General features: G+C 36.9%; 2 protein-coding genes across 5 annotated transcripts; both read left to right on the top strand.

Moving 5' to 3' along the window:
* The first annotated feature begins 844 nt into the window (after positions 1–844).
* Positions 845–26,529, top strand: LOC110060663 (transcription factor CP2-like). 4 transcript variants are annotated; one of them, XM_089284111.1, is made up of 21 exons: positions 845–1,156; positions 2,840–2,932; positions 4,237–4,362; positions 4,748–4,836; positions 5,012–5,082; positions 5,871–5,976; positions 6,693–6,799; positions 7,483–7,522; positions 8,019–8,128; positions 8,497–8,565; positions 8,950–8,991; positions 9,760–9,809; positions 10,337–10,514; positions 10,729–10,822; positions 11,236–11,326; positions 11,716–11,886; positions 12,853–12,892; positions 13,675–13,726; positions 14,920–16,873; positions 24,704–24,738; positions 24,894–26,529. In XM_089284111.1, the coding sequence occupies exons 1-19, from the start codon at positions 1,029–1,031 to the stop codon at positions 14,949–14,951; spliced, it is 1,689 nt and encodes a 562-aa protein (XP_089140237.1). In that variant the 5' UTR covers positions 845–1,028; the 3' UTR covers positions 14,952–16,873; positions 24,704–24,738; positions 24,894–26,529. The 4 variants fall into 4 exon arrangements, with proteins under 4 accessions (XP_089140237.1, XP_089140236.1, XP_089140235.1 ...); XM_089284110.1 differs by having other exon boundaries at positions 14,917–16,873; XM_089284109.1 differs by lacking the exons at positions 24,704–24,738; positions 24,894–26,529 and having other exon boundaries at positions 13,675–14,936.
* LOC149114656 (uncharacterized) lies at positions 16,883–19,498 on the top strand (the record flags this gene model as incomplete). Its single annotated transcript, XM_089284112.1, has 1 exon — positions 16,883–19,498. A coding segment is annotated over exon 1 (2,385 nt), but the record flags the coding sequence as incomplete, so codon positions are not given.
* Positions 26,530–27,817: the final 1,288 nt, after the last annotated feature.

Raw genomic sequence — 27,817 nt, 5'->3', positions numbered from 1 at the left:
CCCGGGCCTGAGAACGTGCCCACTTCTTTGATTCCTCTTTTTTTGCTTTCTTGCTTCGAAACGCTTTTACAGTTTTTGCGTTTATGAATCGAGGACAGTTGATAGCACGAGCCATTCATTAAGTCTTGATCAATGGCCAAATACTTCATCCTTATTTGGTGAAATACATTCCAAGTTGTGTTTGACACTGATTATACAAAGACGTTTCGACCGAACAACTTCGGTCATCCTCAGTTTAAAAAGCCAACTGGAATTACTGGCTATCTAACACCGTTCACAGTTCTGAGCGTGCTACGCCAGCGAAGAGTAACGAGCGAATGCTGCGCGACATAACCAGAGCGCATATATGGCCTTTTTCCGCCCTGACATAACAAATCACGCGAGTGACTTGTAAATACTCGGAATGTGATTTGAAAGTGATTTGTTGTTATGAAAACGGCATAACGGGTGTCATTTTGTTTCTTTTATGATATAAATTTCTGGTGGCAAGTTTGAAGAACACCCCTCTAATATTTCTAGAGATATTCCTGATTCAGTGTTAGCTAGCATTTTACTGTTAACGTTTTAGTGGAACAATTTATGACGTCATCAATTTCCTCATTTGCATAATACAAAAACGTAAATATATCTAAACAAAAGAAGATATTCCAAAAAGGAAAACGACTTTCTTCTTTATTTTGAAAAGCCTTTCAAATAAGTAGCAATTATTTTTACTTCATGGGCACTCCAATGTCTTTCTTTTACTAACTCGAGGTTTTCTTGCAATAACGTTAGCACGCTATGCCTGCCTATATTTTTCGTGTGTCTGACAAAGTCTCGGCCCAGTCTCCACCGAACTAGTGGAACATGTGCAAGTTGCTTTGAAGCGGGTTGACCTGTCATTCTGCTGAGTTTTAAGTGTTATTGTGTGATTTCTTGCAGAGATATCTCGTCAACTTGATTGTGTATGGGTCATTCAGGCCCATGTGGTATCAATGATTTCAAATTGACGTGTTTTACGGGGTAAATGGCGTAAAAAACCCGCCGTGATGTCCAGTAATACAAGTTGGAGAATTGACGACATGGATGGTGGACTTGATGGCGGTCTAGCCTCAGAGTTGTTGAATCTGTCTGGCTTAGGCAATGAATATGGAGCAGACGGTGCATATAACATGAGGTTCGTACAAAAACTTTGTCAATTAATGATACAGAAGGATTCTTGTTTTCTTGGAACTGTGAAAGGTACGGTTGCACCGTGAAAATGCGAGTTCGTGTTGATCATTTTCTGCAATTCCAAGCTTCAGCTAAATTTTGTTTAGCGCTGTTAATCTTTTCAGTTAAGGAATGCGGAGAACTTTTTGCATTCGAAAATAAAAGCCTCTTATTGGATTACGTTTGGAAGCATCTGCATAAAAGGCATAACTAATTTTGAACTTTGTTTATTTTATAGGGAAGATATCTGTTTACAAACATTGTTTTGTTGTTATTAAGTTAATGTCCAAGAAGCTAATTAAAACGAAAAAACCTCATGTTTGACTAGCCAATAGATTTCTGGTTGGCATGTCAATAACAGTAACTGACATCACTGATATTGTTGCTGTTATAAGGTCACAAAATTTAGGACATTCAAATCTTTTAGCTTTTATATTATCACATAGTATGTTATTTGTTTACCCAATCCATTTCCCAACATTCGCACTCTTCTATTTTAAATCGAATTAAATTATAAATAAATTTAAAATAAGATTAATGAATAATGTAAAGAAGTCTATCATTTAGCAAATTATAGTGAAGATTAAAAAAAAAATAAAAATATACTATTCACCATCATCGAATTTTGTAATCTGCCAGATTATCAACAGTATTTGTTTCACTTAAATGTATAAATTGTCAATGTTATGTGCCAAATGCACTATGCAGGATACTACTTTCAAGCCCTCTCCTGTTGCTGCCATGTTGATTGGTAGTATAATATAAGATGACAAGTGACATCATATTATGAGGAAGGAGGTCAGGGAGGGAGGGATGGGGAGGTGGGTTGACAACAAACATTTCCAGTGAAAGGTGCTCCATCCAACATGACTGTTTTAAGGTAGATTAATTATACTTAATTGTACCTTTCTAGTATGGTTTTCAGCCACTAAAGTGGCATATCTGGTGAGTTTGGCCAAGTCATTGTTCATATTTTGGCAAGACGTCAAACCAAAATACCGTGGATGGCAAAACAAAATTTGCCTAATATGATGCCGAAGTGTTCCAATAGTGTTATGATTAGGTATTTACTGTATCCAAATTCAGGCAAGTGACCATGATATCGTAGCCATATATCAGGTCAGTGATTTAATATTACAGGTCATAATCCATCAGTTACTTTTGTTTGTGCGTGATTGGTCTCAACATGCCACATGGCTGAATATGCCCCAGCTACAAATAGGGAATATCCGAGTGATATTCCCAATTTTCAAAACTTTGCATGTGCCATAAAATATTGGAAGGATGATAAACACAATAGCCTCCATTTGGCGCAAAAATATGCTTGGATATTCATCCTGCAATTGGACATTATCTGTTGCATAATTGAGCTATGCTCTCAGAAAACTCTTTTTTTCTCTGAACAGATCATGTCCAAAGACTTGTATAATCTCCAGACAAATTTTTGTGCCAAATGGAGGCTATTGTTTATATATCAGGAATATAGACAGAGCTTCTGATTGGTCAGTTGCAAATCTGGGTATGGTAACAACAAATAGAGGTTCACTAGTTAAATTAATACAAAGAACTTGAACTATACAATAGTTATGAGTGGTAAATAAAAGCCAATATTTATTGGTGGTTGACATTTTCTCTTTCTTGATCAAAGCAATGTGCTCAACTTGTCACTCTTCAAGGAGGAGCCACCAGGTGTTCACCAGAATATGGATACAATTGGTCCTGATCCATCGTCTGTTAGAGAGTAAGTACCTATAAAGGTAACGTTTGCATACGAGCCAAGTGGCCCATCAGGCCAGCTTACCCCAGTTTCTGTAACTTGAAGTGACTAGGAGTATTTCTTCTCCCCCCTGGATGGGTGCTAGTCCATCGCAGGATTACCCCCAGCATTAAGTTTACCGGTACCCATTTATACACCTGGGTGGAGAGAGGTACTGTGAGAGTAAAGTGTCTTGCCTAAGAATAGAACACAGTGTTCCCGGCCAGGGCTCGAACCTGGTCTGCTTGATCTGGAGACAAGTGCACTAACCATGAGGCCACCACGCCTCCCCAAGCAAGCACCAACAGGCCAATAAATGTATCTTATCCTATACACAAGGACTGTACTCAGAGCTCTGCCAAAACCTGTAGCACCTGTTGTGGCTGAGCATGTTTGATGTCCAGACGCTTGGTCGTATATGAGGACTGCCTCGTCATTGACGCAATTCCCACAGAGTAACAAGTTTATTATGGTTGTGAACGTTAAGGCTACATGTGAATCAAAACTTAATGACAGCCCTGGTACTGTAGAGTACTGGGAACAAAAGAATCACATATTAAAGAAAATTATTAATAATGAAAGTTTGTTTAAATGCAGTTAAATCCAACTTAACAGAGTTAACAACAAGGAACGTAAGTCTTGCCTTCAGCGACATTTAGATCTGCGCATGTGCCAGGATTCCACATGTTCTTAGACCCCAAGGGTGACTGCTTTTCTCCCTTCTGGGTGGGGTTCATGGCTTGTTTGCCAGGATGTGCCAGCCATGGGAGCAGTCTCCGTCTAGGAGCTGGCTGCCAATAGTGCAAGCTCCTGGATGTCTCAGGCATCCAACCTCCACTTTGTGAGGCAGTTGTTAAAAGTCTTTATCAGTTGTTGCCTTCTATTTCAGCCCTCTTATTAATCACATGCTTCTCAGAACCAGACCAGACTACATGACTGGGAATGAATTTTTGTTGGTTGCTTTTAATATGGGTAAACTAATAGAGGAAAGCCAATTGGTAATGCCACCTGTGGCCACTGAATAGATACGGCCACTTAAACGGGAGTTTATTTGCAGTATTACACTGTGTACTACACAGTGTTGCAGTATTACACAATATTGCACCGCTGTCTGATATGACTCTACATCTAGCTATTGCCAGGAATGCTTGAGCAGTTTTAACTGGAAGGTATTGTCATTCAAAATGATCCTGACCCTTTGCTTGGAAGGGGAATTTCACATGCATTATTTTTTAATTACAGCTATTAATGTGTGCAGTGATCTTATATATTTTGTTGCTTCATCTTAGAGTATCTACGGAGGTGACTTCTTTGGATTCTTCTTTGCAAACAAAACAGGAGACGTTAATGGCTTGTGGGATGTTGCCATCTCAACCATCACAAATGTCATCTTCCGGGAGTGTAGATGGGACGAGGTAGGCGGTGTTAAATTACAACAACTGCAGTCAAACTTGTGTCGAGTACAGTTTCACATCAGCAATAACAAAGAAAAAGCCATGATCATGAATCAGCTGTGTACATAATTATACATATAGTATACCATATATCTTGCAGCTAGACTTCAAGTTGACCTTCCATAATCATCGCTCTCAAGCGAAGCAAAAGGCAGATCTTTGAGCAATGAAGTTGCAAGATTATTTGGAAAGGACTTTTAGAAAGTCTACACCAAAAGTAATGGAATATCATAATAATTAATATTTAATCAATATTAATTATTAATTAAATTAACTGGTAGAAAAGTTGGTGTCTAGAGCAACAAAAATACCTTGCCTACAATTTAGTTTTTGCCATCTTTTGCAGCTTGAGTTATGGATTTATTCATATTTTGAAAGCTCCGACCTCCCCAACAAAGAAGCTTGAAGAAGACTCACTGACATATCTCAACCAAGGTATTGTTGTGGCCTCTTTGAAGGCAGGCACCCAATAGACTGAGCTAACTGAGCTGCACAATGTGCACTTTTAGCTACTAAAAACAGAGCTAATAATAATAATTAAGCTTTGATCAGTTGAAGGCCAACAACTCTGAATGGCATTTACCTTACAATTAACTAATGTCATCTTCAGGGCAGCCTTATTTGCTGGAGATGCTGTATCTTCCAGTGGAAGGAGCAAAGTTCGAGGGTCAATATATGAAGGTAAAGATATCACAATGATTATTGGCCAGACATTAATTTTCGAATGAATGAGAAATATCAGATTACATGTACTATCTTTCATGTGCATGTTAAAATCTACTGGTATTTTGGACATAAACATTACCCAAATTCGCTATTAGCCAAATCAGTCAGAAGTTGTGTAGACCTGCTTTCCTGATATCGTTCAATAGCAAGTCACTGACCTGATTATATGGCTATGATACCATGGTCACTAGTTGCAAATATCACATGGGTACAATAAATACCTAATTACGGCTTTTTTGGTACACTTCTGCGTTATACCAGGCTTGTTTGGACTCGCCTTGGGTATTTTGGTACAACAAGTACATCTTCCCAAAATATGAACCATGACTACCGCTCGGCCAAATATGCGTGATATGCTGTCAAAGTTTACTAAAGCATACAATTGGGTTGAAATAAGTAGTACGTATATGTATCATCAAGTGTCTTGAGCTCCCAGATTGAGAAATTTCTTTCAGATTATTGTTAGCGAAGGGCAGCTCAAACCAAGATTATTTCAGGGACCAGTAGCCTGAGTGTGTTACAGAATAGGTGGCAGCATCCCTTGCATTGAATGTAAAATTATCCAGGCCAGCATATATTACAGACTGCTGTCACTTCATGATATAGAAACTGAAGCTCAACACAGCTTAGTTTTAGTTTCTGGGCCCTGAAAAGACTTCATTGTGCAAACCTACAGTCAGCTATACTTAACATACATTACTACAGTGCATTTACTTTATACAATGTCTTCCTTGACTTCACAGAGTGTTGTAAAGCTCTGCTTTTATGAGAGAAAGCTTCAAGTTCAAGAATCTGAAAAATATGAGGAATGGAAAAACAACCGACCAGCTGACAGAATTCTTGAAATAGGTACTCTTTTAAATATGTAACTTTCTGTGGGTAAATTAATTTTGCAGTGTCCAATCTGTAAATTTGTGTTGTCCCAGGAATTACACATGGTAACCATTTTGGTTAAATCCCGCCCAATCCCTCTAAAAATTCATTTTGTATCATTCTTTTCTTTTCAGATTCTCAATTTGAGACGCCCCCTCCCTCCCCCTTACAATTTCCAAAACCAGAGTGTATTTTCTTGGTACACACACTCGTCTAAAGGCTCAAAGCCTTATGGCCTATTTCAAGTTCAGAAGTAATAGTTAACCACACAGAGCTTTGTATGACTAGAGTAGACTGTAAATTAAAGGTTTTCACATCAAGGGGTGATCTGCATATAGATATACTCAGACTTCAATTTGTCGGCTAATATTTTTATTAATTTGTTGGTAGTACTGTGTTGTAAATTTACAAGCCCTGGGGGCCCTTTCTCGAAAGTCCTGGTAGTTACCGGTCCTGAAAAGCTGTCTATTTGTTTGCCATGTTTGCATTCAAGATATTAATAGTTTTGAAATTCAGCCAATAAAAATATTAGGAAATGAAACAAAATGGTCTGGTTTTTGAACGTGCACTAGTATTCCTTAGGTTTAATTAGATCTTAAATATGGCTTTGGGTCTGTAAAAATACTGGGACTTTTGACAAAGACGTGCCAGGTCTTTTTATATTTAATTATTCTGGATTTATTTCCTTTTAGATGTTCCCATGTCAAGTGGAGTGTCAAGCATCAGAAGTAAGGGAAACTTACTTAATTGTTATGAATTTGAGTGGGATCCAAGCAAGGGATCAGAGGTTTACATCATTGTAAGTGACAGAAGCTTAGACTGTATACTTTTACTATTGTTTATTTGTTTATTCATATCTATAACAAAATTTTTGATTGTGATTGGTTCTCTGTGCGCTTAGTTAACACATAATTGGTACGCCATCACATGCATGTCCACACATAATTGGTACGCCATCACATGCATGTCCAATTACAGGTATCCAATGTCAACTTTTTTTTGTAATTGGATACCGAGGTGATTCACACGTCGTACATATTACTGTGCTCTAATGGCTTCTCTCTCAATTTTTCCTACAGTTTTTAGAACTTATGGAAAGCACTACTAACCGTAAAGTTCTGCCTTTTTTACTCAAACAAAATTCTCAAAGGCTTTGCCAATTTTGAAATTTTTTAGAGACACGATTATTATTGTTAGTAATTGGACCTTGTGTCGCACAATTAAGGGAGTAGTTGTGCTCGAAATTTCAAGTCGGCCTCGCACTTCGCACTCATCCAATTCTTGCATGATTACTTCCTGAATTATCCTCCACTCAGTCCAATCACTATTCCTAATTGTTAGCACCTGCATTGATATTAGTTTTAAACTTTGTATACACTGAATGAGAGACCCTGGTTAAGAAAACCTTATGTATCTGTATAGATCTACTTTGGGCACCTAATGTTAATGGTATATTCTTAATTTTACTCACTTTCTCTACAGATCAACTGTGTCAGTTCAGAATTTACTAAAGGAAAGAGTGGTGAGAAAACTTAAAATAATTATATTCTGTAACAAATGTATCATGGACACAATAATCACTTATGTTTAAGTTCTTATTAAGTAATCATTCCTCATTTGGTCACTCCTTAGTATGAACTGTTTTTTTTGTTGTTGTTGTTGTTTTTGAATTTGTTGACATTTGCCTCTGTCAGAAGTTGGTATGAGTCTTCATTAATTATTATTATTATATGGCTTGTGTATGTAGCCAATATAATGTATGCTCTGATTGGCTAATGCTAGGGCATTATTCTCCCGTGGTGCCCACGGGTCGATTATGGACCTCCAAAACCAAAGTAGAAAGCCTTATAATAAACAGCTTATTAACCTTGAACGTTTGGTCTTTTTGGGAAAATCTCAAACCTCGGCTTTGCCGTATTGACCTCACTATCTATCAATACGGCAAGGTCTTGGTTCAAGATTTCCCGTAAAGACCTCAATCTCGGTTAATAAGTAGTAAGTAATACTTTGAATTGCAGGGGGTGAGAGTGGGGTTCCATTCAGGCTGCAAGTGGATTCTTTCTCCCCCAATTCGTCAACAGATGCTCTTCCAATCCACAGTGCAGGCTGTCAAGTCAAGGTGTTTAAAGTGAGTAGCTGATTCATGGCATTGTGGTCATACACTTTAGGACAACAGGGGCAATGATGCTGACACCAATGACAATGGCAACCATCATGATAATGGCAATGACAGCTAGAGCATCAATCATTTTTAATTTGTAGATTTTCTTTCCTGTTGCTGAAGCTTTCCGTGTATTGTGGTCATGTGCTGATGACAATGATGTTGACATCTACACTGGCAAGACAATATCACTAATGCCAATGACGACCTACAGCAACACCCACAACAATGACAATGACATGAGCCATTCCTATCACTGCTCTGTCTTGATTTGTTCTACGTCTTCAAGCTGTGTTTCCTCATAATGACAGCATTTTTTTTTGTCTTCTTTTCAGTCGAAAGGTGCAGACAGGAAGCTTAAGGTTGAGATGCAGAAACTTGAGCACAAAACAAAAGAAGAGTTGGTGAGATAACAATTATATTTTAATGTCCTTAATTAGTAACTTTTACTTTTGCAGGTTTAGGATTCAGGAAAGTTGACCAGTAACAAAACACAGCAACAACAAAAACAGAGAAAATGATAGTTATTGCAAGAGTAGTCAGATATTAGTATTACTGAGAGCTCACTGAACTTTCATAAGGATGTAAAACCCAACTAAATCTCCCCAAGATACTCCCTCCTCAACTCCATTTAATTTGTACTTGCCCCTCCCCCCTCCCCCCCCCCCCCCATTACCATCACCACCACCAGCTAAAGATAGTGATAGCTAATGGTAGATTGTCTTTAGTCAGCAATTACCTTTCAGTAATAAGGGACTAACATAAATGAGTTCCTTGATTCCTTGTAGGACCAGTTGAGACCCACTCTGGCATACACAGAACTCACTGAAGTAAGCTGAGCTTTAAAACATTGTTGACATAGGGTACTGATGTTTTGAGAGTTAATGAAACATGACAAGCAGTTTGTAGTGTATATTGGGAACATTTGGAATTAGATATAACTATATTTAAGACTGGTTACAAGGAGTTATAACATTTGAGAACAATGTGTTTTCAGTTGTGTGCTGTCATCTTCTCAGGGTGCAAATAAAAAACAATTTTGGAGCTTGCTGTTCGGCAATTCTTATTATGATGCACTAGGTCAAAAGTCATTGTCACTAGTCCTCCCCCCTTAAAAAATTCTTATTACCATGATCTAATAATTAACATTTAACAATAATTTAAATCTCTTACCAGCCATACTTCTGTAATAAATTTCCTTCGACCAAAACCTTCACTTGCTTGTGAGGCAAGGAAAGGATTTGATTCCACTAGCCCTACTTGCAGCTTCTACTAGATCTGGACTATTGGACTTGACTTCATTTTCACGCTGCTTCAGAGATCTGTTTCATACAAGGGGAATGGTGTAACTCAGGAATGACTAAGCAGGCTCATTAGCAGGCTCAGCTGTCTTTTCTGGCCTCTATACTTGTAAAAGTACCCCTAGTCTTTTATTTTTGGGGTGAGATTTCAGCTGGCGATAATCTCTTCAACTGGTGTATTCAGCTGCATCCCTGCACTCAGAATATCACTGTTTCCAGTTCTTCCTTGTTGTAACTTCCTTCCCTCTTTTTGAGCGGAAACCTAGGGACAATTTTCTCTGCAACTTTTCCTTTCAGCTGCCACTGAATTTAGAGGATGACAGCAGTTCTTGTTGGATGTCTCCAGGGTAATTTGCTCTTAGTAAATTGATATCAAGTTACTGTATAACTTTGCAAACAAACTGGTTGCTTTTGTTGTAGTTAAGTTAGTGCTGTGTTATGGTAAGTAACTTAGTGTGTAATCTATCAAACATGAAAGACCATGTTTGACCACATTTCCAAATACTGAGCAAGAGAGTTCAAAATGTAACATGCAGTGGAGGTTACTGGTTTCAAAGTTGATTGATGGCATTACAATCTCATCAGCTCATGATAGCCATGAAGCAAAAATTTATCAGGATTTATATTTCATGCAAAGCAGCACATTAAAATTCACTCACAACAAAGAACAGGATCTCATACTTGCTTTTCATGGTCAGGGAGAATACTTCATTCACACTACTCTGCCCAATATGTGAATATATTTTCTTCCAACGAGACATCAGCTTTATGTGGTAATTCCATCCCAAAATTATGTTAAGTTTATATAAAGTTGAAATACAGGTGGTGACATTTCATGGCTTGCATCATATCTGACATGCATTACAATGTTCAGGTCAGTTGCTGGCTCAATGTCTTCACCTTCTTCAACTTGCCAAGTCATGTCTGGATCCTTGTCATCACCTGTGTCAGCTTGTCAAGTGATGTCGACTCCTCCGTCAACAGTTCAGGTGATGTCGCCATCCAGTAGTGTATTATCCAGCCCATCTTCAACTGGCATAACGCACTGCACTGTAAGTGAAAGCTAGTCTAGACTGAGTTGTTTTAAATTTTGAGTATTATCATTCAACGAGAGTAGTCTTGGGAAGACTTGTTAGTGATTGATGTTGTGATTAGACACCAATAAAGAAACTTGACAAAATGTCAAGATTGCTCTCATGCTTTTGTAGATAATTGTATAAACCCCATTCTGTTGAATACCATAATTTCTGGTAATCATTCTTTCAGGGATTAACTTCAGAATCCTCTGTTGATGAAACAAGACTCTGGTTGCAGAATAACAGATTTCAAAACTATCTCAACATGTTTGCCAATTACACAGGTTGGTAAACAGTTCCATTCTGTGTATTGGGACATAATTTACTTGCCTGCTTCTCCTATTTCAATGCATTGCCAAATTAAATCCAGCTCTGACCACTAAGCTGGAGTGTTTTCTCAGTAGACCCTAGTTCAACTCCTCGGTCATACTTGTAAATAGCCAACTGGTCTTCCTCCTGCCAGTTGTGAGTTTGATCCTATAATTATGTGAAGTTGATATATTTGTTTCTTCCAGTTTAAGTGGCATGCCTGTGAACTAGCTAGGTGTAGTTAAGTGCATTGACCACCATCAAAAAACAAACAAACAAACAAACAAACAAAAAACACATTTGAACAACATTTTAACAAAATGATATGTCAATTTTAAATCATCACATGAACAACTTAGTGAACTTTGTGTAACTATGTGTTAATTAGGAGCGGATCTTCTAAGATTGACTAAGCAAGACATGATTCAGATCATGGGTCCAGCAGATGGTATACGCTTACATAACTCATTACAAGCCAGGTAATGGACATGTGCTATCTTTCCTTATCTTAAAAACCTTTTTTTAGTTAGTAACCTAACTTTCTTGTAATTGTAATTTTGTACAGTCATGTAATTCCAGAAAATACCCATACCTCCCCCATGGAAGGAATTTTATCTAAGTCGATGTTAGCCTGAACATTACAAAATTTTATTGAAAGCAAGTTTTTAATAATATTTTCGTAGTAAGTTCAGTTATTATCAGCCAGGAAACAGGTGGGGCAAGATGGACGGGATTGAATCCTCAGTTGTAATTAAAATCTCTTTAATCATGTAAGCTTTAAATTGTTTGAAAGTAACAGTACAATACTGTGTCATGTCTTTATTTTCCTTAAGCTTACCATCTCGGTTTTTGTTCATTAATTTTTAAGGGCTGCTCGTCCACTTTTAACAATGTACGTTTGCCTGGAGTCTGCGCAGCAGAACTCTGGTATGAAAGAATACTATGCCATGTTCCTTGAAGCCTTAAATCTTGGTGAACTTAGAAAAAAACTTGCTCTGAAATGTAGCCTCCGTGTCGAGCAGATTGTAGCAATATATAGGTGAGTCTAACTGGTTTTCATGCATGATATGGTAGCCAAATTGTGGTTTGCATGCCAAAAGACTGTGCAGTTATCTGCATTTAGAAGTCACTTGTCCCATGTGGGTCATTGTGTTCTTAGAGCAGTAACGTGTGCTCTTTCACCCATGAAAAAATGGGTTAAGGGATATGATTTGGTGGGTTTGGATGAGAATTATAAATATTGTAAATTAAATTACTGTTTTTTAGTAAGCTCAATTGATTTTATGGAATTATTTTATAGAGATAATATTATAATTCTCTCCTTTCTGTCATACACAGAAAAAGGCAAAATTAACCTCATTGTATTCTTTATTTCATATCTTGCTCACTATTTAAAGCAGTGCAGTTTACTAAATTTCATTCAAAAGGGCATAAATAAATACTTTGCAGAAAAAAAAGGTTGCCTTCATGGAACAAAAATTAATATTTATTACTTATAAAACATTTTCAATTGATTCATTAGAATTTAGCTAAAAAAGTTGAAACATTGAAGAGAAACAAAAAATACTGTAAAAGCACTCTGTTGTTTGAATTTGATGTAGCAAAAAAAGCATCTTCCTTGCCACATTATGAGGAAATGTATCCTAAAAGCAGCTACAGATCAAACATGATGAGAAAGTCTAGAATTAATAAATGAGGATGTGTACATGTGCAGCTCTTTAAATAATCATGATGTGATAGACAAAAATAATGAGGGTTGGGGATGATCTCAGTGGACAATTTGCATTAATTATTTTATTTAGTTTTATATTGTATTTATTTATTTAATATTTAATATTTAATATTTAATATTTATTTACCTTAAGTTTTCTTAAGATAATTAAGAGCTTTTAGAATAATTACATGTATATATTAAATGATCTAGATATTATTAGTACATGTCATGTCTTTGTATGATTGAATTTATTTAATATGTTTAATTTTATATACATTTGTTCTCTTTTAGACAAGGGCCAACAGGAATATATGTACTAGTTGATGACGAGGTGAGAAGGCACATGTAGCAATTAATCTTTGTTTTTAAATACTCCCCTGAAGCGGATACAGGATTTTAGTGAAGGGGGCTCATGTTACAGTCCGCCAAAAGCGATTCCCTGAAGTGACGTCCGGGTGCATCCCGCCCCGTAAAATTTTTAAAATTGAGGTCCTTGTAAATGGCATTTCTGACATTCTAAGGCTAAGTCAGTGTGTTATAATGTCTCAATTTTTTTTCAATTAAGGAGTTCAACCAAACCCCACTGAATCTCCCTAGGTCTGCCCCAGCTCCCATACCGGTATTTAAAGAAAAATAGATGCACAATGGAACCCCTGTTAATTCGGTCACCACCAGGCTACAAAATTAAATCTGTGTGTATTAATGGGTGGCTGTATTAAAGGGGTTCTTTTAATAAGAAAATGACTGACTGAGCTGCTGTTTAGGCTAGAATAAAGTGTCCATGATAACGAGGTGGCCGTATTAATGGGGTGGTCCTAAGATGGGGTTCCACTGTAGCTGACTGTTTGACTTGACAGAACTATTCACCCAGTCAGCTTCTTTCTATCAGACATTAAGATAATATTGATCAATTAGGTTATAAGGATTACAGCACTTGCAACAATATTTAATAACTGAACAATAACAAACTAAAGATATATTGAAGGTTCCGGGCTAATTCAGTGGTAGGGTTGAAAATTGTGTAACATTTCCCAGTACTTTTTAAAATTTCCCATCTGTAACTGGTTAGAAATTTATAGTTAACTTTATATGCTCACTTTGAAATTGTTTTAGATGGTGAGAAATTTTGTAGACGAAGGTCATTTTATTGTACAGCTTCTCAGGGGTAAGTGCAGTCCTTTACTCAGATCGTATACTAAATCAGTCTTTTCAAAAGGTGCCAGTAGATGGCAAGTCAAGAACTGTAACAACAAGGGCTCTGACATTCATAATGCATAGTTCCAGAAAATATCCGTACCTCCTCCATTTGGGGCATTTTTACCAAGACCCCCACCCCCCTGGAAATTCCAATTAAGCTTGATACATTTCTTTATTAAATGTTTCAGTCTTAGAGAACCCCTGCTATGTCTCAGGAAATTCCAATCCTTTCTTAGAGGGAAGTATGGAAATTTTCTGGAACTGAACAATGTCCACTGATATGTTCAGACGAGAAAGCCAAAGACCTTGCAAAGCAGGGGCATGCTCCACCCCTGCACAAATTTCATTCTGACAAATGAAGTATTGTAAGTAATGTAAAAGTAATGCTTTAATGAAGTATATTACAATAAATAATGGAGAATTTGATCTTATCTAGATAAACCTCGCAAGGTGCAAGATATCAAATAATGGGATCCCAAAGTCGTACCACCCCTGCAGGCAATACCATCGGAACCCCATGTATAAGAAATAGATTCCAGAGAAGTTATCCTGATATATTTTTTGAAAGCATCAGATTTCCATCTACCCAGTTGCCTAAGTTTTAGGTTTGGCTGCATAAGTAGCAGCACCAATCCTGAAGCTGTGTCCTTCGTACCTCTTAGGGTCCAAGTTGCATCATTAGCTGAATATCTGAGCAAAGCATCTTACAAAATTGCTTTGCAAATCTGGCAACCACTCTTGATTAATAAAGGGTGGGCCTGGTACTGTACCACGGATCAAAACGTGAACTAATGCCCCATTATCAGTAAAAAATGTTTTTTAAGAACTGTCTCTAGGAAAAATTTAAATTTTAGTCAGCATATCTTTCAGGCTGAGTTCGAGATGAGCTCTGTGGTTTCAATGTATATGCCATGAAGACAAAAAGTTTAAGATTCCACAAGTATCTATTGGTGAATCATGTCAGAAATTAACTAACTACAATTTTATGCTCTTGTAATGTTAACCCACATCCCTTTTAGGATAACCTTCAAGGTGTAGAAGAAAATATTTCGCCATGTTTTGCCCTGAAGTATATTAAGCAGACATTGAAAACTTGGTATTTGTGTATCATAAGCTTAAGTGTAACAAACTGAGTTTGTATTTCCTTTTTTTTTTCAGAAGAAGACAACACTTATCAACTCATTTTAAAGTAAAAGGTGGCTTAACCGTATTCTTGTATGAAGGAAGGTGACGCATACTAGCAATGCAAATGCGCAATGCAGAAGACAGTGGCTGTCATGGTTTCAGCTCTAGATGGCTGGTGCATTTTGTTCCACCCAAATCTTATATAATTAAATTAAGATATTCCTTCCAAGATGGATACTTTCAATATCTTCACATCTATCGGCACCTATGTTATAGCTGAAGGATTGTTGAACATCTGTTGCTGCGAAGTACTTGATGGCATGCAGCAGAATTATTAGGGGAGAACATTAAAGCTGTGTATTGCTCGTCAGTTTTGGCTATACTGAGGTGAACATTGTGAGATAGCCAGAAACTTATGTACACAACAAAATGAGATCAAGAGGTTTCCCTGGCAAAATTTAAACTGTGACAATATGGAGCAGAAAGAGCAGAAAGGATTATGACTGTGTTAAATTATTCAGAAGAACTTCCATTATTCAGTGAGCTCAAAGCTTGCCAAGTTGTGTTGTTCTGTCATGACAGAGATTCAAGGGCCTTAAAGGCAGTGTAAAATTTATCAATCCATATTCTTGAAAATGACAATGATTTTAAACAGAATCATTTAGCTCTAGGAATTCTCACTTTTTAATTGGAAAATGGTGCAAAGGTATTTATAATGTAGCCAAGGTGATGTTAGTAGTGGCCAAGTCAACGCAGTTAATGAAACAGTCATACTGATACTTACTGGATTGGATAAACATACGTATAGTCAAGACTTGTAATTAATGGACGAAATTCAGAGAAAAAATTCATTTCAAGTCCTACCTCTTGTGAAATTCGAGGAAAATTCATTATTAATATATGGCTTACCAATTCTGCACTTACATTCATTAATATATGGCTCACCAATTCTGGCTTCCATTCACTTGGAAAACCAGTGTTACAATTTAAGGTCACATTGCTTGTCAATTCATCTAGTGTTGTACCCAGAAATTTGGGGTGGAGGTCCTTGTTACTGAATACCCTGGGAGCAGAGTCTCCTAATTCAATCCTCCTATTCCAGATTTTTCTTGGAAGATCAAAGGAGACTCTGCTCACAGGGTACATTACACAACAGATTTTACAGCAGAAGGAAAAATGACTTCATAATAATTATTATGCTCCTTGTGTACATGTGTTATATGTAGGTAGGAAGATCAGAGTTTTTAGGAAATTAAGTTCAAGCAAACGATACAATGTAAAAGACTGTTTTCATTATAATTGTTATTTAAATTGATCTTCATAGTAAGGCCTAGAGGACACTAACAAAGGAAACTGAATGTTCAAGTACATTCATTTCTGCTGCTTGTGTCTGTCGGCCTCACTATCAAGTTGAATTTTAATGTTTTTATATCAGTTTAAGTAGTCTATTGATTTAATACAATCTGGGATCATTTTTGCTCATGGATGACGTAAGTCATTCCATGAGCTTAGAAGGCAGTCGAATTAGTCGAATGGCACTCACTCACTCACTCGATTCTGATTAATTTATTCATTAAAGTTGGATTAAACCTTTTTTCTTTTACCTCCCCTTGTAAGTATGGTTTTTGTCCCAAGCAATTTTTGGCAAATGTTTGGCTTGTTTTATGGGGGTACTAGAGAGGCGTAAATTTTTGTCCAACAAGATGGCGTAACGCGGCACAGAGGTCGAAGATGATTTTTCGTTCGATCTGTAAACAGGGATTCCTCCGTGGGTTGAAAAAAGGGAAGTTATTACGCTAAGGAACACTAGTTGCGAGATATTGACATCGAAATCCTAAAAGCGGCGATACTTGCATCGAAATCTTAAAAGCTACGATGTCTATCGACCGTGGTCCGTGGACGAATTGACGGAATCGTTTAAGCTTAAAAATATTTTGCCACCCGGAGGAGGAATGAAGTGACGGGAATGCCGTGTCATCTGGAAGCTAAGGTAAGCCTCCTTGTTGCATCCTTTTTTTTCGTTAAAGACTATGCCTATAAGAGCACTTTTGAGTGCTAGTAAATATCGGATTCTTTCGTTCGGAAACTGCTCGATTCCGAAAATAGTCACATGACAAAGCACATGGTTTCCTAAACTCTAAAGAGCTGTGGTTCGCTATTTCGTGTTATTGTTGGGTGTTGTTTTTACCGAGTTGAATTCTGTCTGTTGGCGATTTTTATTATCGGTGCTATGGATGTAGCTTGTACTAAAAATGCTGATAACAAGTCTCTAGTATATTCGGGGACAAAAGCATTATCGAAACCCTCGACTGGCCGGGGTAATTCGCAAGGCCAGGAGACGTGTAGCTTCGAAGAAGCTTACGTCGAGTTCCCCTCTCGCTGGGACTTAAATGCCACAATTGTGGAAAGCGAGATTGAGAGAGAACTGTCAAATACTTATCAAACAAATGCTATACAAATGCCAAATAATCTATACCAAATAACAAATGCCAAATACCAAATGCTGAACAACTGTGAAATACACGACCTATCAGATGAGAAATCGCTGAGACATGAAAATACCAAGGAGCAGAGCGAATCTGTTACGGTACTCGAGCAGTATATCGACACATATATTACAAAACCTAAACTTCAAAATGGAATTCTACTCCAGACGTCAAGTAAGTTTAATTTTCAATGCAGTGATGATCGTCAACTTTCAAATGTACTCGACAATAGCAAAATTCAGCCACGAAATTCAAGAGCAGTGGTAGTCTCTCATTTACGAGTGAGACGTGGGAAAGAGCCCTCTAGAATTTCTTTCAGAATGGTGACTAGACTTTTTAAAACGAGAAAGGTGCGAAAGGCGGTCAAATTATACATTAGGAATTATGTGCCTCCATCATCTATGTTGAAGGTTATGCTGTGCGGATATACTCGTAATCATTTCTTTGACCAATGCGCAAGATCAAAATTTACGGTTTTCCCAAAGAAGTGTTTTATTAGATGTGAGCTTCATTTGTTTGTTTTTCGACTGAGGACAGTGAAGCATAAAAAGTCACCTTCGTTTTGTATTTATACTGAAAACAATATTTACAAAACATTAAGGCAGCTCCATGTTAAAACTTATCATTTATCTAGCAGAATCATATCACTTAGTGGAGATGTTGAATTAAATCCAGGGCCTTCAGATCTAGAACAGACTTGTAATCCCTTGTGTAGTTCATCACTTATAAATTCTGCGTCTCAATTAGAAACAAGATTGTCTCGCGTAGGTAGAACTGCAGTTGAAGTTGGAGGAGGTGGTGATTGCTTTTTTAGAGCTGTATCGCAGCAACTTTATGGCAATCCTAATAATCATTTTTATGTGCGCAGTGTTGGTGTTCAGTATTTAGTGCATAACCCTGAACAATTTATTGAGAGTAACATTGAGCATTCTTGGCAAGATTATTTACAAAGAATGTCAAATCAGGGAACATGGGCTGATGCAATCATAATTCAAGCAGTTGCTAACTGCCTTAACTTATCAATTCATATTACTGAGTCAAATCCAGTCTTTTCTCCTGTTACTGTTGTTGAACCAATAAATGTGACAGCTGACAGCCTAAGAATTTACATTGGGCATGTAGATGAAATTCATTATGTTTCCACAAGTGAGATGCAAAGGAGATACAGTTATAGTGAAACAAATAAAGACAAAAAAAACCAAGGTACCCAAAAACGGAAATTGAACCTGGAACATGTGAGGGAAACTAAGCGAAAGTCCTTTAGAAAACGAAAAGCAGCTAACCCGGAGCATATAAGGGAAATTAACAAGCAGTTGGTTAGAAAACGAAAACTAAACAACCCAGAGCATGTTAGAGAAATTAACAAGGAATCTGTTCAAAAACGAAAAGCAGATAAACCAGAGCTTGTAAGCGAAACAAATAAACAGTCTTTCAAAAAAAAGAAAGCCAATAACCCAGAATACATTAAACAAATCAATAGAAATTCCAAAGAAAAGCTCAAAACAGTGTCAGGTTTCCATACAGCCAATGGAGTTAGTGAAACACTTTTTCATGATCTCCCAAATGTATCACAAGTAACATTTGGCAGTGACAGGTTGCAAGCACAAAAAAAAAAAGATACTAATGCAACTTCCATGATAAATTTGTTTCACAAAAACATTGCACATGGCCCAGAATATGTATGCACTTGTTGTGATCAGTTGTGGTACAAGTCCTCCGTAGTGAAATGTGATGCAAATAAATACAAGTCATGCTCACAAGATGTGGTTAAGTCCTGTATTACTGGTTTTAAAAGTGTCAATGACACTGAATGGATTTGCATAACTTGTGATTCAAATCTGAAGAAAGGAAAGTTTCCCAGCTGTTCTAAAGCCAATAAAATGGGTTTTCCTGACAAGCCTGATATATTAAATTTGACATCTTTAGAAGAGCGACTAATATCACCACGTATACCTTTTATGCAAATCCGTGAACTACCTAGAGGTGGTCAGTTGTCCATTCATGGAAACATTGTAAATGTCCCAAGTGATGTCAATTCCACTGTGCATTGTCTCCCAAGGCCACTGAGTGAATCCCAAACTATTCCTATAAAACTTAAAAGGCGTCTCAGTTATAAACATCATTATCACTTTCAGAATGTTAGACCTAAGAGAGTATTAGATGCAGCCAAATATCTTGTAGACACAAGTGACTTGTTCAAAGGAGAAGGTATAGAAGTTCAAAATACATGGCTAAATGACATTAATTCTACTAACAATGAGGATTGGCAAGAATTTGTGGAAAACCCTAGTGTCCTAAATCCTATTGAAGAAGCCGTTTCAAAGGAAAAAATGGAAGATGTAAGTAATAACAGCATTGCTAACACTGGAGTTGATAGTCAGGACAAAATAGTTGATAATAATGATGATTGGTGTGAAGTTGAGGAACGTCCTTCAGGAGTTACAGATACATTACTGCAAGAATCCAACTTAGTAGAAAGTGCAGACAAAATTATTAGTTTTGCACCAGGTGAAAGAAACAAACCATTAGGGATATTCTTGGACAAGGACTCAGAATACCTTTCATTTCCTTCAATATTTTGTGGAAAACGAAGGCCTGACAACAATGAAAGAAAGGTCCCTGTATCATACAGTACAATTGCAAAGTGGGAATTAAGAAGTCAGGATAGGAGAGCTGCCATGTCTGTCCCTAATATCTTTTATAAGCTGAAAAAGCTGCAAATCAAGCAAATTCAAGATAGTGCTTGTATTTCACTCAGAAATTGTAAGACGAAAGGGAAATGTTTCACTGCCGGAGACTTGAAATCTGAAGATTATCTCAATAAGCTTGTACACCTAGATGAAGGTTTCAGAGTTTTAAAAAGTGTTCGAGGGTCACCACCTTATTTTGAAAAGTGCAAAAAAGACCTGTTTGCAATGATTCGTCAACTTGGCAACCCAACATGGTTTTGCTCCTTTTCAGCTGCTGAAACAAGGTGGACTCATCTTCTCAAAACTTTAGGTAGAATTGTTGAGAAAAAAGAGTACACTGATGATGAAATCCAACAAATGACTTGGGAGCAAAAATCAGATCTTATTCAAAAAGATCCTGTGACCTGTGCTAGGAACTTTGACCACATGGTACAGTTGTTTATTCGTGATGTTTTAAAGAGCAGTGTTGCACCTATAGGAGAAATAGCTGATTATTGTTACAGAGTAGAATTTCAGCAAAGAGGAAGCCCACATATTCATGGACTGTTTTGGATAAAGGATGCACCACAGTATGAAAAAGATTCCAATGAAGAGGTTGTTGCATTTGTTGATAAATTTATCATCTGCCACAAGCCAAACAGTTCAAGTGAAATGGAAAATCTTGTCAATTTGCAAATGCACAGACATGCCAAAACTTGCAAGAGATCAGGGAATAATGTATGTCGATTTAACTTTCCATTGCCACCAATGCCCAGGACAATTATACTGAAACCACTTGAGGAGTCCTATCATGATGAGAAGGAGAGTAAACTTATAAAAGAAAATTCCAATAAAATTAAACAGGTCCTTGACAGCATGAAATATGGTGAAAATATAAGCTTTGAAGAATTCCTGAAAAAGGTAGGATTAACTGAAGAAAGTTATCTCTTAGCTATCAGGAACACAATAAAGCGTGACACATTATTTCTTAAAAGATCACCATCAGAAATAAGGATCAACAATTACAATACTCACTTACTCCAAGCCTGGCAAGCAAACATGGACATACAATATGTCTTAGATCCTTATGCATGTGCTACATACATACTGTCTTACATTACAAAAGGCCAACGAGGTATGAGCAGACTTCTAGAAAAAGCATCCGAAGAAGCAAAGGCAGGTAATAAAGACATTGCAAATAGAGTTAGACATATCGGAAACAAATTTCTCAATGCAGTTGAAATCAGTGCTCAAGAAGCAGTTTATCTTGTATTACAAGTACCTCTAAGACGTTCATCTCGTGATGTTCAGTTCATAAGTACCTCACCTCCAGATGAAAGAACATTCTTAATAAAGAAACTGGAAAAGCTGAAAGAGTTACCTGATAGTTCACATGACATAGAATCTGATAACATAATAAAGCGGTATCAACGGAGACCAAAACAATTAGAAAAATTTTGCCTTGCTGACTTTGTTGCTTGGTTTGAGTGTGTTAAGGACACACAAGATGACACAAATTCTAGTGAGTCATCACTCACACCATCTGGTGACTTTCTTCCAGAGACTAATTTTGAGGAAAACACTGATGATGACCCAATTGACATTAATGTTACTGACCCACAATGTAAACTAAATGAATACAAACTGAAAGGGGGCATGAAACTAGTAAAACGACAGAAGGCTAAAATTATCCGATATGTCAGGTACCATAAAGATAAGGAACCAGAAAAACATTACAGAGAGCAACTTATGCTTTATACACCATGGCGGAAGGAAAGCATAGATTTGATTAAAGACTGTCAAACTTACCAAGAGAGATTTGAGCAGGTTAAGGATGAAGTTATCAGTAATAGTCATCAGTATGAATACCATTCAGAAATACTAGATAAAGCAATGGAGGATATGAATAATGCTGAATGTGACAACTTTGACAATGTCGCTCCAAATGCAGAGCATATCAATCAGCAGGACTGTACTATTAAAGACAAGCCTAGTGAACTATTTGGTTGCTTTGACCCTGGCAAAAACAAGCAGCATAGCCAGTATGATTTGCTTGATGATATTGGAATTTTCCCCAGAAGTAATGATCAGGAAGAACTTGTTGTAAAGCGCATGTCTGATGACGATTATCGAAGACTTGTCCGCACTTTGAATGAAAAACAAAGACAGTTTTTTTATCATGTCTTACATTCAGTTAAAACAAAAGATGATCCTCTAAGATTATTCTTAAGTGGAGGTGCTGGAGTTGGCAAAAGTACTGTTACAAATGTATTGTACGAAGCTCTGATCAGATTTCTAAATAGCATCGCTGGGGAAAATCCAGATGATGTGAAAGTTGTTAAGACTGCCCCTACTGGTAAAGCAGCATTCAATATAAAAGGCAATACACTACATGCTGCTTTTAAGATACCTGTGAATAGAGGATTCGAGTATTGTGCAGTGGACAGTGACAGACTGAATACCATTAGAGCAAAACTAAGCAAACTTAGGGTGATATTTATCGATGAGATTTCTATGGTTGGAAGTGGTATGTTCAACTTTTTGAACTTAAGGTTGCAACAAATTATGGGAACTAATGAACCATTTGGTGGAATTAGCTTGGTAACTGTTGGAGATCTTTTCCAGCTTAAGCCAGTTTTTGATAAGTGGATCTTTGAAAATTCCCAATCTGGCTATGATGAATTTGCAACTAACATTTGGACAGAGTACTTCACCCTCTTTGAATTGACAGAAATAATGAGACAAAAAGATGACAAAGAATTTGCTCAGCTACTCAATCGCTTGAGAGAGGGAAATCACTCTGAAGATGATATATCCATTTTGAAACAACGACTTCTGAATGTATGGCCTGAACAAGATAATTATCCTATGAACATGGCACATTTATTTACCACAAATGCATCAGTAGATGCTCACAACAATGCGATGTATAACCTCTCTAAAGCTGATAAAGCTAAGATTAAGGCTGTGGACATTATAGTTGGGGACATTTCTGATGATCTCAAGAAACAAATGAAAAACAAAATCCCAGATGATCCAACAAAGACCATGGGTTTATATTCGCTAGTGTCGGTAGCAACTGCAGCAAAATATGACTTGACAACTAATATTGATGTGACTGATGGGCTCACCAATGGTGCAGAGTGTGTCATAGAAAACATAGACTACAGAGTTGAAAATTCCACCAGACCAAGTATTATCTGGGTCTCTTTTCCACATCCTGACATAGGCAGAAACCAGCGCAGAGAAAATGCACATTTGTACAATGCAACTATAGATAGAAATTGGACACCAGTATTGGAAGTAACAAGACAATTTCGAGTCAATAAAAAAAGTCAAGTCCAAATTCTCCGGCGCCAATTTCCGCTTAGACCCGCTGCTGCCAAGACTATTCACCGTTGTCAAGGCGACACATTAAATGAGGCAGTTGTTGATTTTCCAGCATCCACAAGAGAGCACATGCATTATGTTGGCTTGAGCCGTGTACGCAACAGCTCTTCACTGCATATTCTTAATTTGAATGAAAACAAAATAAAGGTTACTGAGAAGGTTAAAAGTGAAATGAGCAGACTAAGAACACAAGCAAGCCTTGTGCCTTTAGCAGTGTTACAGACTGACAATTCACCCCAAACAAAAACAATCTTGTTTCAGAATGTTAGATCTCTCCACCTCCACATAGATGATGTGCGAAGTGATTACAACATTCAAAAAGCTGATGTCAACATTTTTGTTGAATCAAAACTTTGCTTGTCAGATAGAGATGATACCTATCAGCTTCGTGAATTTACTCTTTACAGAAATGACTTTAGTCAGTCTAACATAAGAACTTGCTATGGAACTGCTGTGTACATTAAGAAGGATTTGAATTGTACTAAAATTCCATACAGATGTAACTTCAATAATTTGGAAATTACTGTTACAGTTTTAAGGCAACCAATTCCAAATATTCATGTCATTGGAATCTACCGCTCGAAAACTAAAGTTACAATTTCACAGTTAATTGATGCTCTTACTCATCTTCACAACTCGGTATTAATAGAACCTACAATTCCAACTGTACTGCTTGGGGATTTCAATATTGATCTAATGCAGGCAAATACAGAACAAAAAGCTCTAACAAAATATCTTATAACAGACAAAGGATACACTCAGTTGATTAACCAGTATACTACTGACTACTATACACAGATAGATCATGTTTATACCAATGTACCACAATGTGTACAATCAGCAGGTACCCTGGAGTCTTACTACAGTGATCATAAGCCTATTTATATTTCAGTGAAAGCTGTCTGAATATTTGGTAAAAAAATTCACCATGTGTATCATATGAGATCTTTATAATTATATTTAATTTAGCTAAATATGAGACTTTACATACCAAATAAATATCTAAATGTAACAAGCAACTATTTGAATCACATATAGAAAACAGTCACAACATTTATTGGCAGAAACAAAGAATGGTTTGGATTTCCTGTGCTTTTCATGTTCTTAAATTCCTAGTCCTCATAGAGATTCAAAATTACATGTAACTCTACCAGAATTTGCAAATTCTGTACATGAGAATAAATTTTTCAGGTCAAAGAGATTATTTAGCTCCAATGTTTCTTGAGGAAAGCATACCAGTTATAACTGGCTTTTCCTTTCTTAAACCCTTTCCAGAAAAGCAAGAAATATCACTTGGACACCACATTTAGGTAAGTAGCTTATTTTTATTGGGGTTTGGGGAGGGGGGGGGGGGGGAGGGGGAGGGGAAAGGGGAGCAAATTAAAGATATACATGTATCATTTTTCTGCATTCATTTTCATACCCTTTTAAAATATGTGACTATTATCTTTATTGTGTATTGCAGGTGAAGCAAGTAGTACTATTGTGCAGATGCATATAACCCAGATGAACACTGCAATAACAACTACGGTATAATATGCAAGGGACAGTAAGCAGGTGTTAATATTAACAACACCATTACTGGTGCTATACATGTTGACCAGCTGCAAAAAATAATATTAAAAGACTGCATAGAAACTGGCTTTAACAACACAAACTTGTCACCCTTAAGACTTCATGGAATTAATCTGAGAATTACAGATGGATGTAAAATACTCCTGCTTACAAAGGGAGTTGCTTTCAACACTTGTGTTACCTGCCACTTGAGCTGTTGAAACTCATTCTTTGCAAAAGACATGGTTACAAGCATATAAAATGGCTCTCCAAACTGCACATATAATTACACAGTTGGAAACACTTTGGAACTTCATCCTTGTACGTTGTTTAAAGTCAAGAATGTCAACTAGTGAAATCCACCTGAAGTCACTACATGTGTCAAAACTGAACTCAGAAATGAACCTATAGCTTTGCAGTGGAATAGAGAAATACAACTTCAACTTAAAATTAGCAGCTCCATATAATATTCATATACATGTACATGTACATGTAGAGTAACATCAGTCCTTTATATTAGGACTGTAATTAAATGAAACTACTAGACCCCATCATAAAGAAACACAAAAATAGAAGGTGTTAATCTGTCTCTATTAATTAAATACAAATCTTGCAATGTTTATTTCAAGTATAAGCTACCCTAACTTTTCCAGCTTATACCAGTTGAATTCTCATTCAATTCTTAAAATGGTTATCTTGCTGTACTTCTACTACATGTGTGTCCTGCTGCTGTAAAGATTATGTTATTTATAACTCAGCAAAAAATTGATAACCTGCATGTATAGGAGACTGTTGGCTAAAATGTCTCCTCTTAGATTTTATGTGCTACGTTATGGTGGTCAGTATTTCAATGTGTTACTAGGAAAGAAAATGTTCCTAATAAAAGAAGTGTTCATCTTGATTTTTGTCGTTGCACTCTCTTGAAATCTTTTTCAAATGTGTAATAAATAATTATGTATTTAAAATGATTTTACCAGAGAACGAATTCAGCCACCTAAAGGGTGTCAATAAGCAACCATATTTGGACATCGGAACCTATGCATCACATTTGACCAACAGATGTTTATTTTCCTGTTTTTCACTCCTCTTTTTATTCTACTACATTTTCTACATTCATCCAATAGGTCATTTCCGAGTTGCCTTTTGCCTCTGTGTCAAAACGAGTCTAAATGCGAAACCATTCATATGACTTCCACCTACAGGTTCATTTTTCATGCCAATCAAACTCAGGTTTCGCACGAAGAATCGTTGTGAAACAAAAGCACAAGGGAACATTCATCCATGAGCTGCCTCACAGGGGCCTTTGATTTTCCCAGGACGTTGTCAAACTTAATAGCTAATGAAAAAGTACTTTTAAATTTAACAAACAAGGGTAAAACTCATTAACTGAGGATTACTTATAAAAACAGTCTGTGGTGATAATTTCCTGAAAATTATGCATATTGAAAAATAGCAAGTACTTTTTGTCAACTTTTTTATTATTATATTTACTTAAAAAAACTAATAATTATAAGAGGCTATTAATTAAAAGTCATTGGTACACTCCAGATGCATCGTTTTCTTTTATAGCCTTGACTTGGTTAAGCCATCAGACAGTGCTCACTACTCCCTGATTTTTCCCTTTGAACCTCAACAAGAGAAGAGATTGAGGTCTCACTTCTCTTCCTGTAAAGTACGAAGACAAGCAAGTGACCTGTTTACCCTGTGAGGGCTACTACAAAACGTGAAACTACAAAACGTAATCAATAAAATTAATACTATTCTAAGACATTGAATTTTAAGATATTTTTCATTAAAAACGTGTTGCCTCCTTTGAATGGATTTTCTTTTTACCCAGTTCTCTGTCTCAAAATCTACATGTTGATTGCACCAATCAACATATAATACAACAGCATGTTATGCATTTTGTTTGAACAAATCATGCGGCATTTTAGCTCCTAGATTGCCTGGTGTGACTGCAATTTCCCAAATTCACCTCTTGTTCCACTTGTGCATTTAGGCTTTTCTGCAATCTTAATGTGAATTATGAAACACGAAGAATCGATTTGTTGAAGTGATTCAAGATGTACATGCGAAGAGGTTTTATCCCTGTTTCATATTTGGCTTATGCTTTGTGAACAGGCAAGATGAACCAAACAGGGAATATAGTGCCGCAAGAAAATGGTGTTCTTTTTCCATATAATGAATCCTTTATTGACCAAGCTTGTTCCATCAGAATGGTTGGATATTGGCCTCATTCTTTTTTTGCATGTTTATAGACCTTGACGCTAAATACTCAAAAAAAGAACTTGGCCAATATCCAGCCATCTTGACCTCCCACTTGTCAATAACCCATATATCTTGCCTGATAATGTACTGTGTCCCGCAAGAGAAATTTGTTTTTTATAATATCCAGTTGATAAATCCTTATTGACCAACTTTGTTTGGTCAAGGTGGCTGGATATTGGTCTTGTTCTTTATTGCACATATATGGACCTTGCCTCTGTCTCAGTTAACAACTACGCGAAAAAGGAAGTTGGCAAATATCCAGCCATCTTGACCTTGTGCCTGGTCAATAACCCATATGTATAGACTTGAGAGGAATCCTGATTGCTCATTTGCCAAACCCTTGGTTTCTCAAACCTTCCCATAATTTGAACCAAAAGTTGTCTCCCTCCGCTCAGTCTAACACTACAGACTCAAAAAAGTGGGAGTCCAATGTAAATATCAATGAAAATTCTGCCACTGGTAATTCTACAACAGTTAAATTTGCTCAAGGCCTTGTTATTCAAATAAATAACTACTGGCATCATTTTCTTCACATATTCCCTGCAATACTTAAGGTGATATCTGTCA

The sequence above is a fragment of the Orbicella faveolata genome, unplaced genomic scaffold, assembly GCF_042242905.1.
Source record: "Orbicella faveolata isolate gen_17 unplaced genomic scaffold, um_ofav_v1 contig_13, whole genome shotgun sequence".
In the NCBI taxonomy this organism is placed as follows: Eukaryota; Metazoa; Cnidaria; class Anthozoa; order Scleractinia; family Merulinidae; genus Orbicella; species Orbicella faveolata.
This window is presented reverse-complemented; position numbering and strand designations above follow the sequence as displayed.

Coding starts and splice junctions, on each gene's coding strand:
- LOC110060663 (XM_089284108.1), top strand. CDS start 16,850: ATGCCGTGTCATCTGGAAGCTAAG. Junction 16,874..19,504: donor CGTGTCATCTGGAAGCTAAG/GTAAGCCTCCTT, acceptor TATCACTTTCAG/AATGTTAGACCTAAGAGAGT.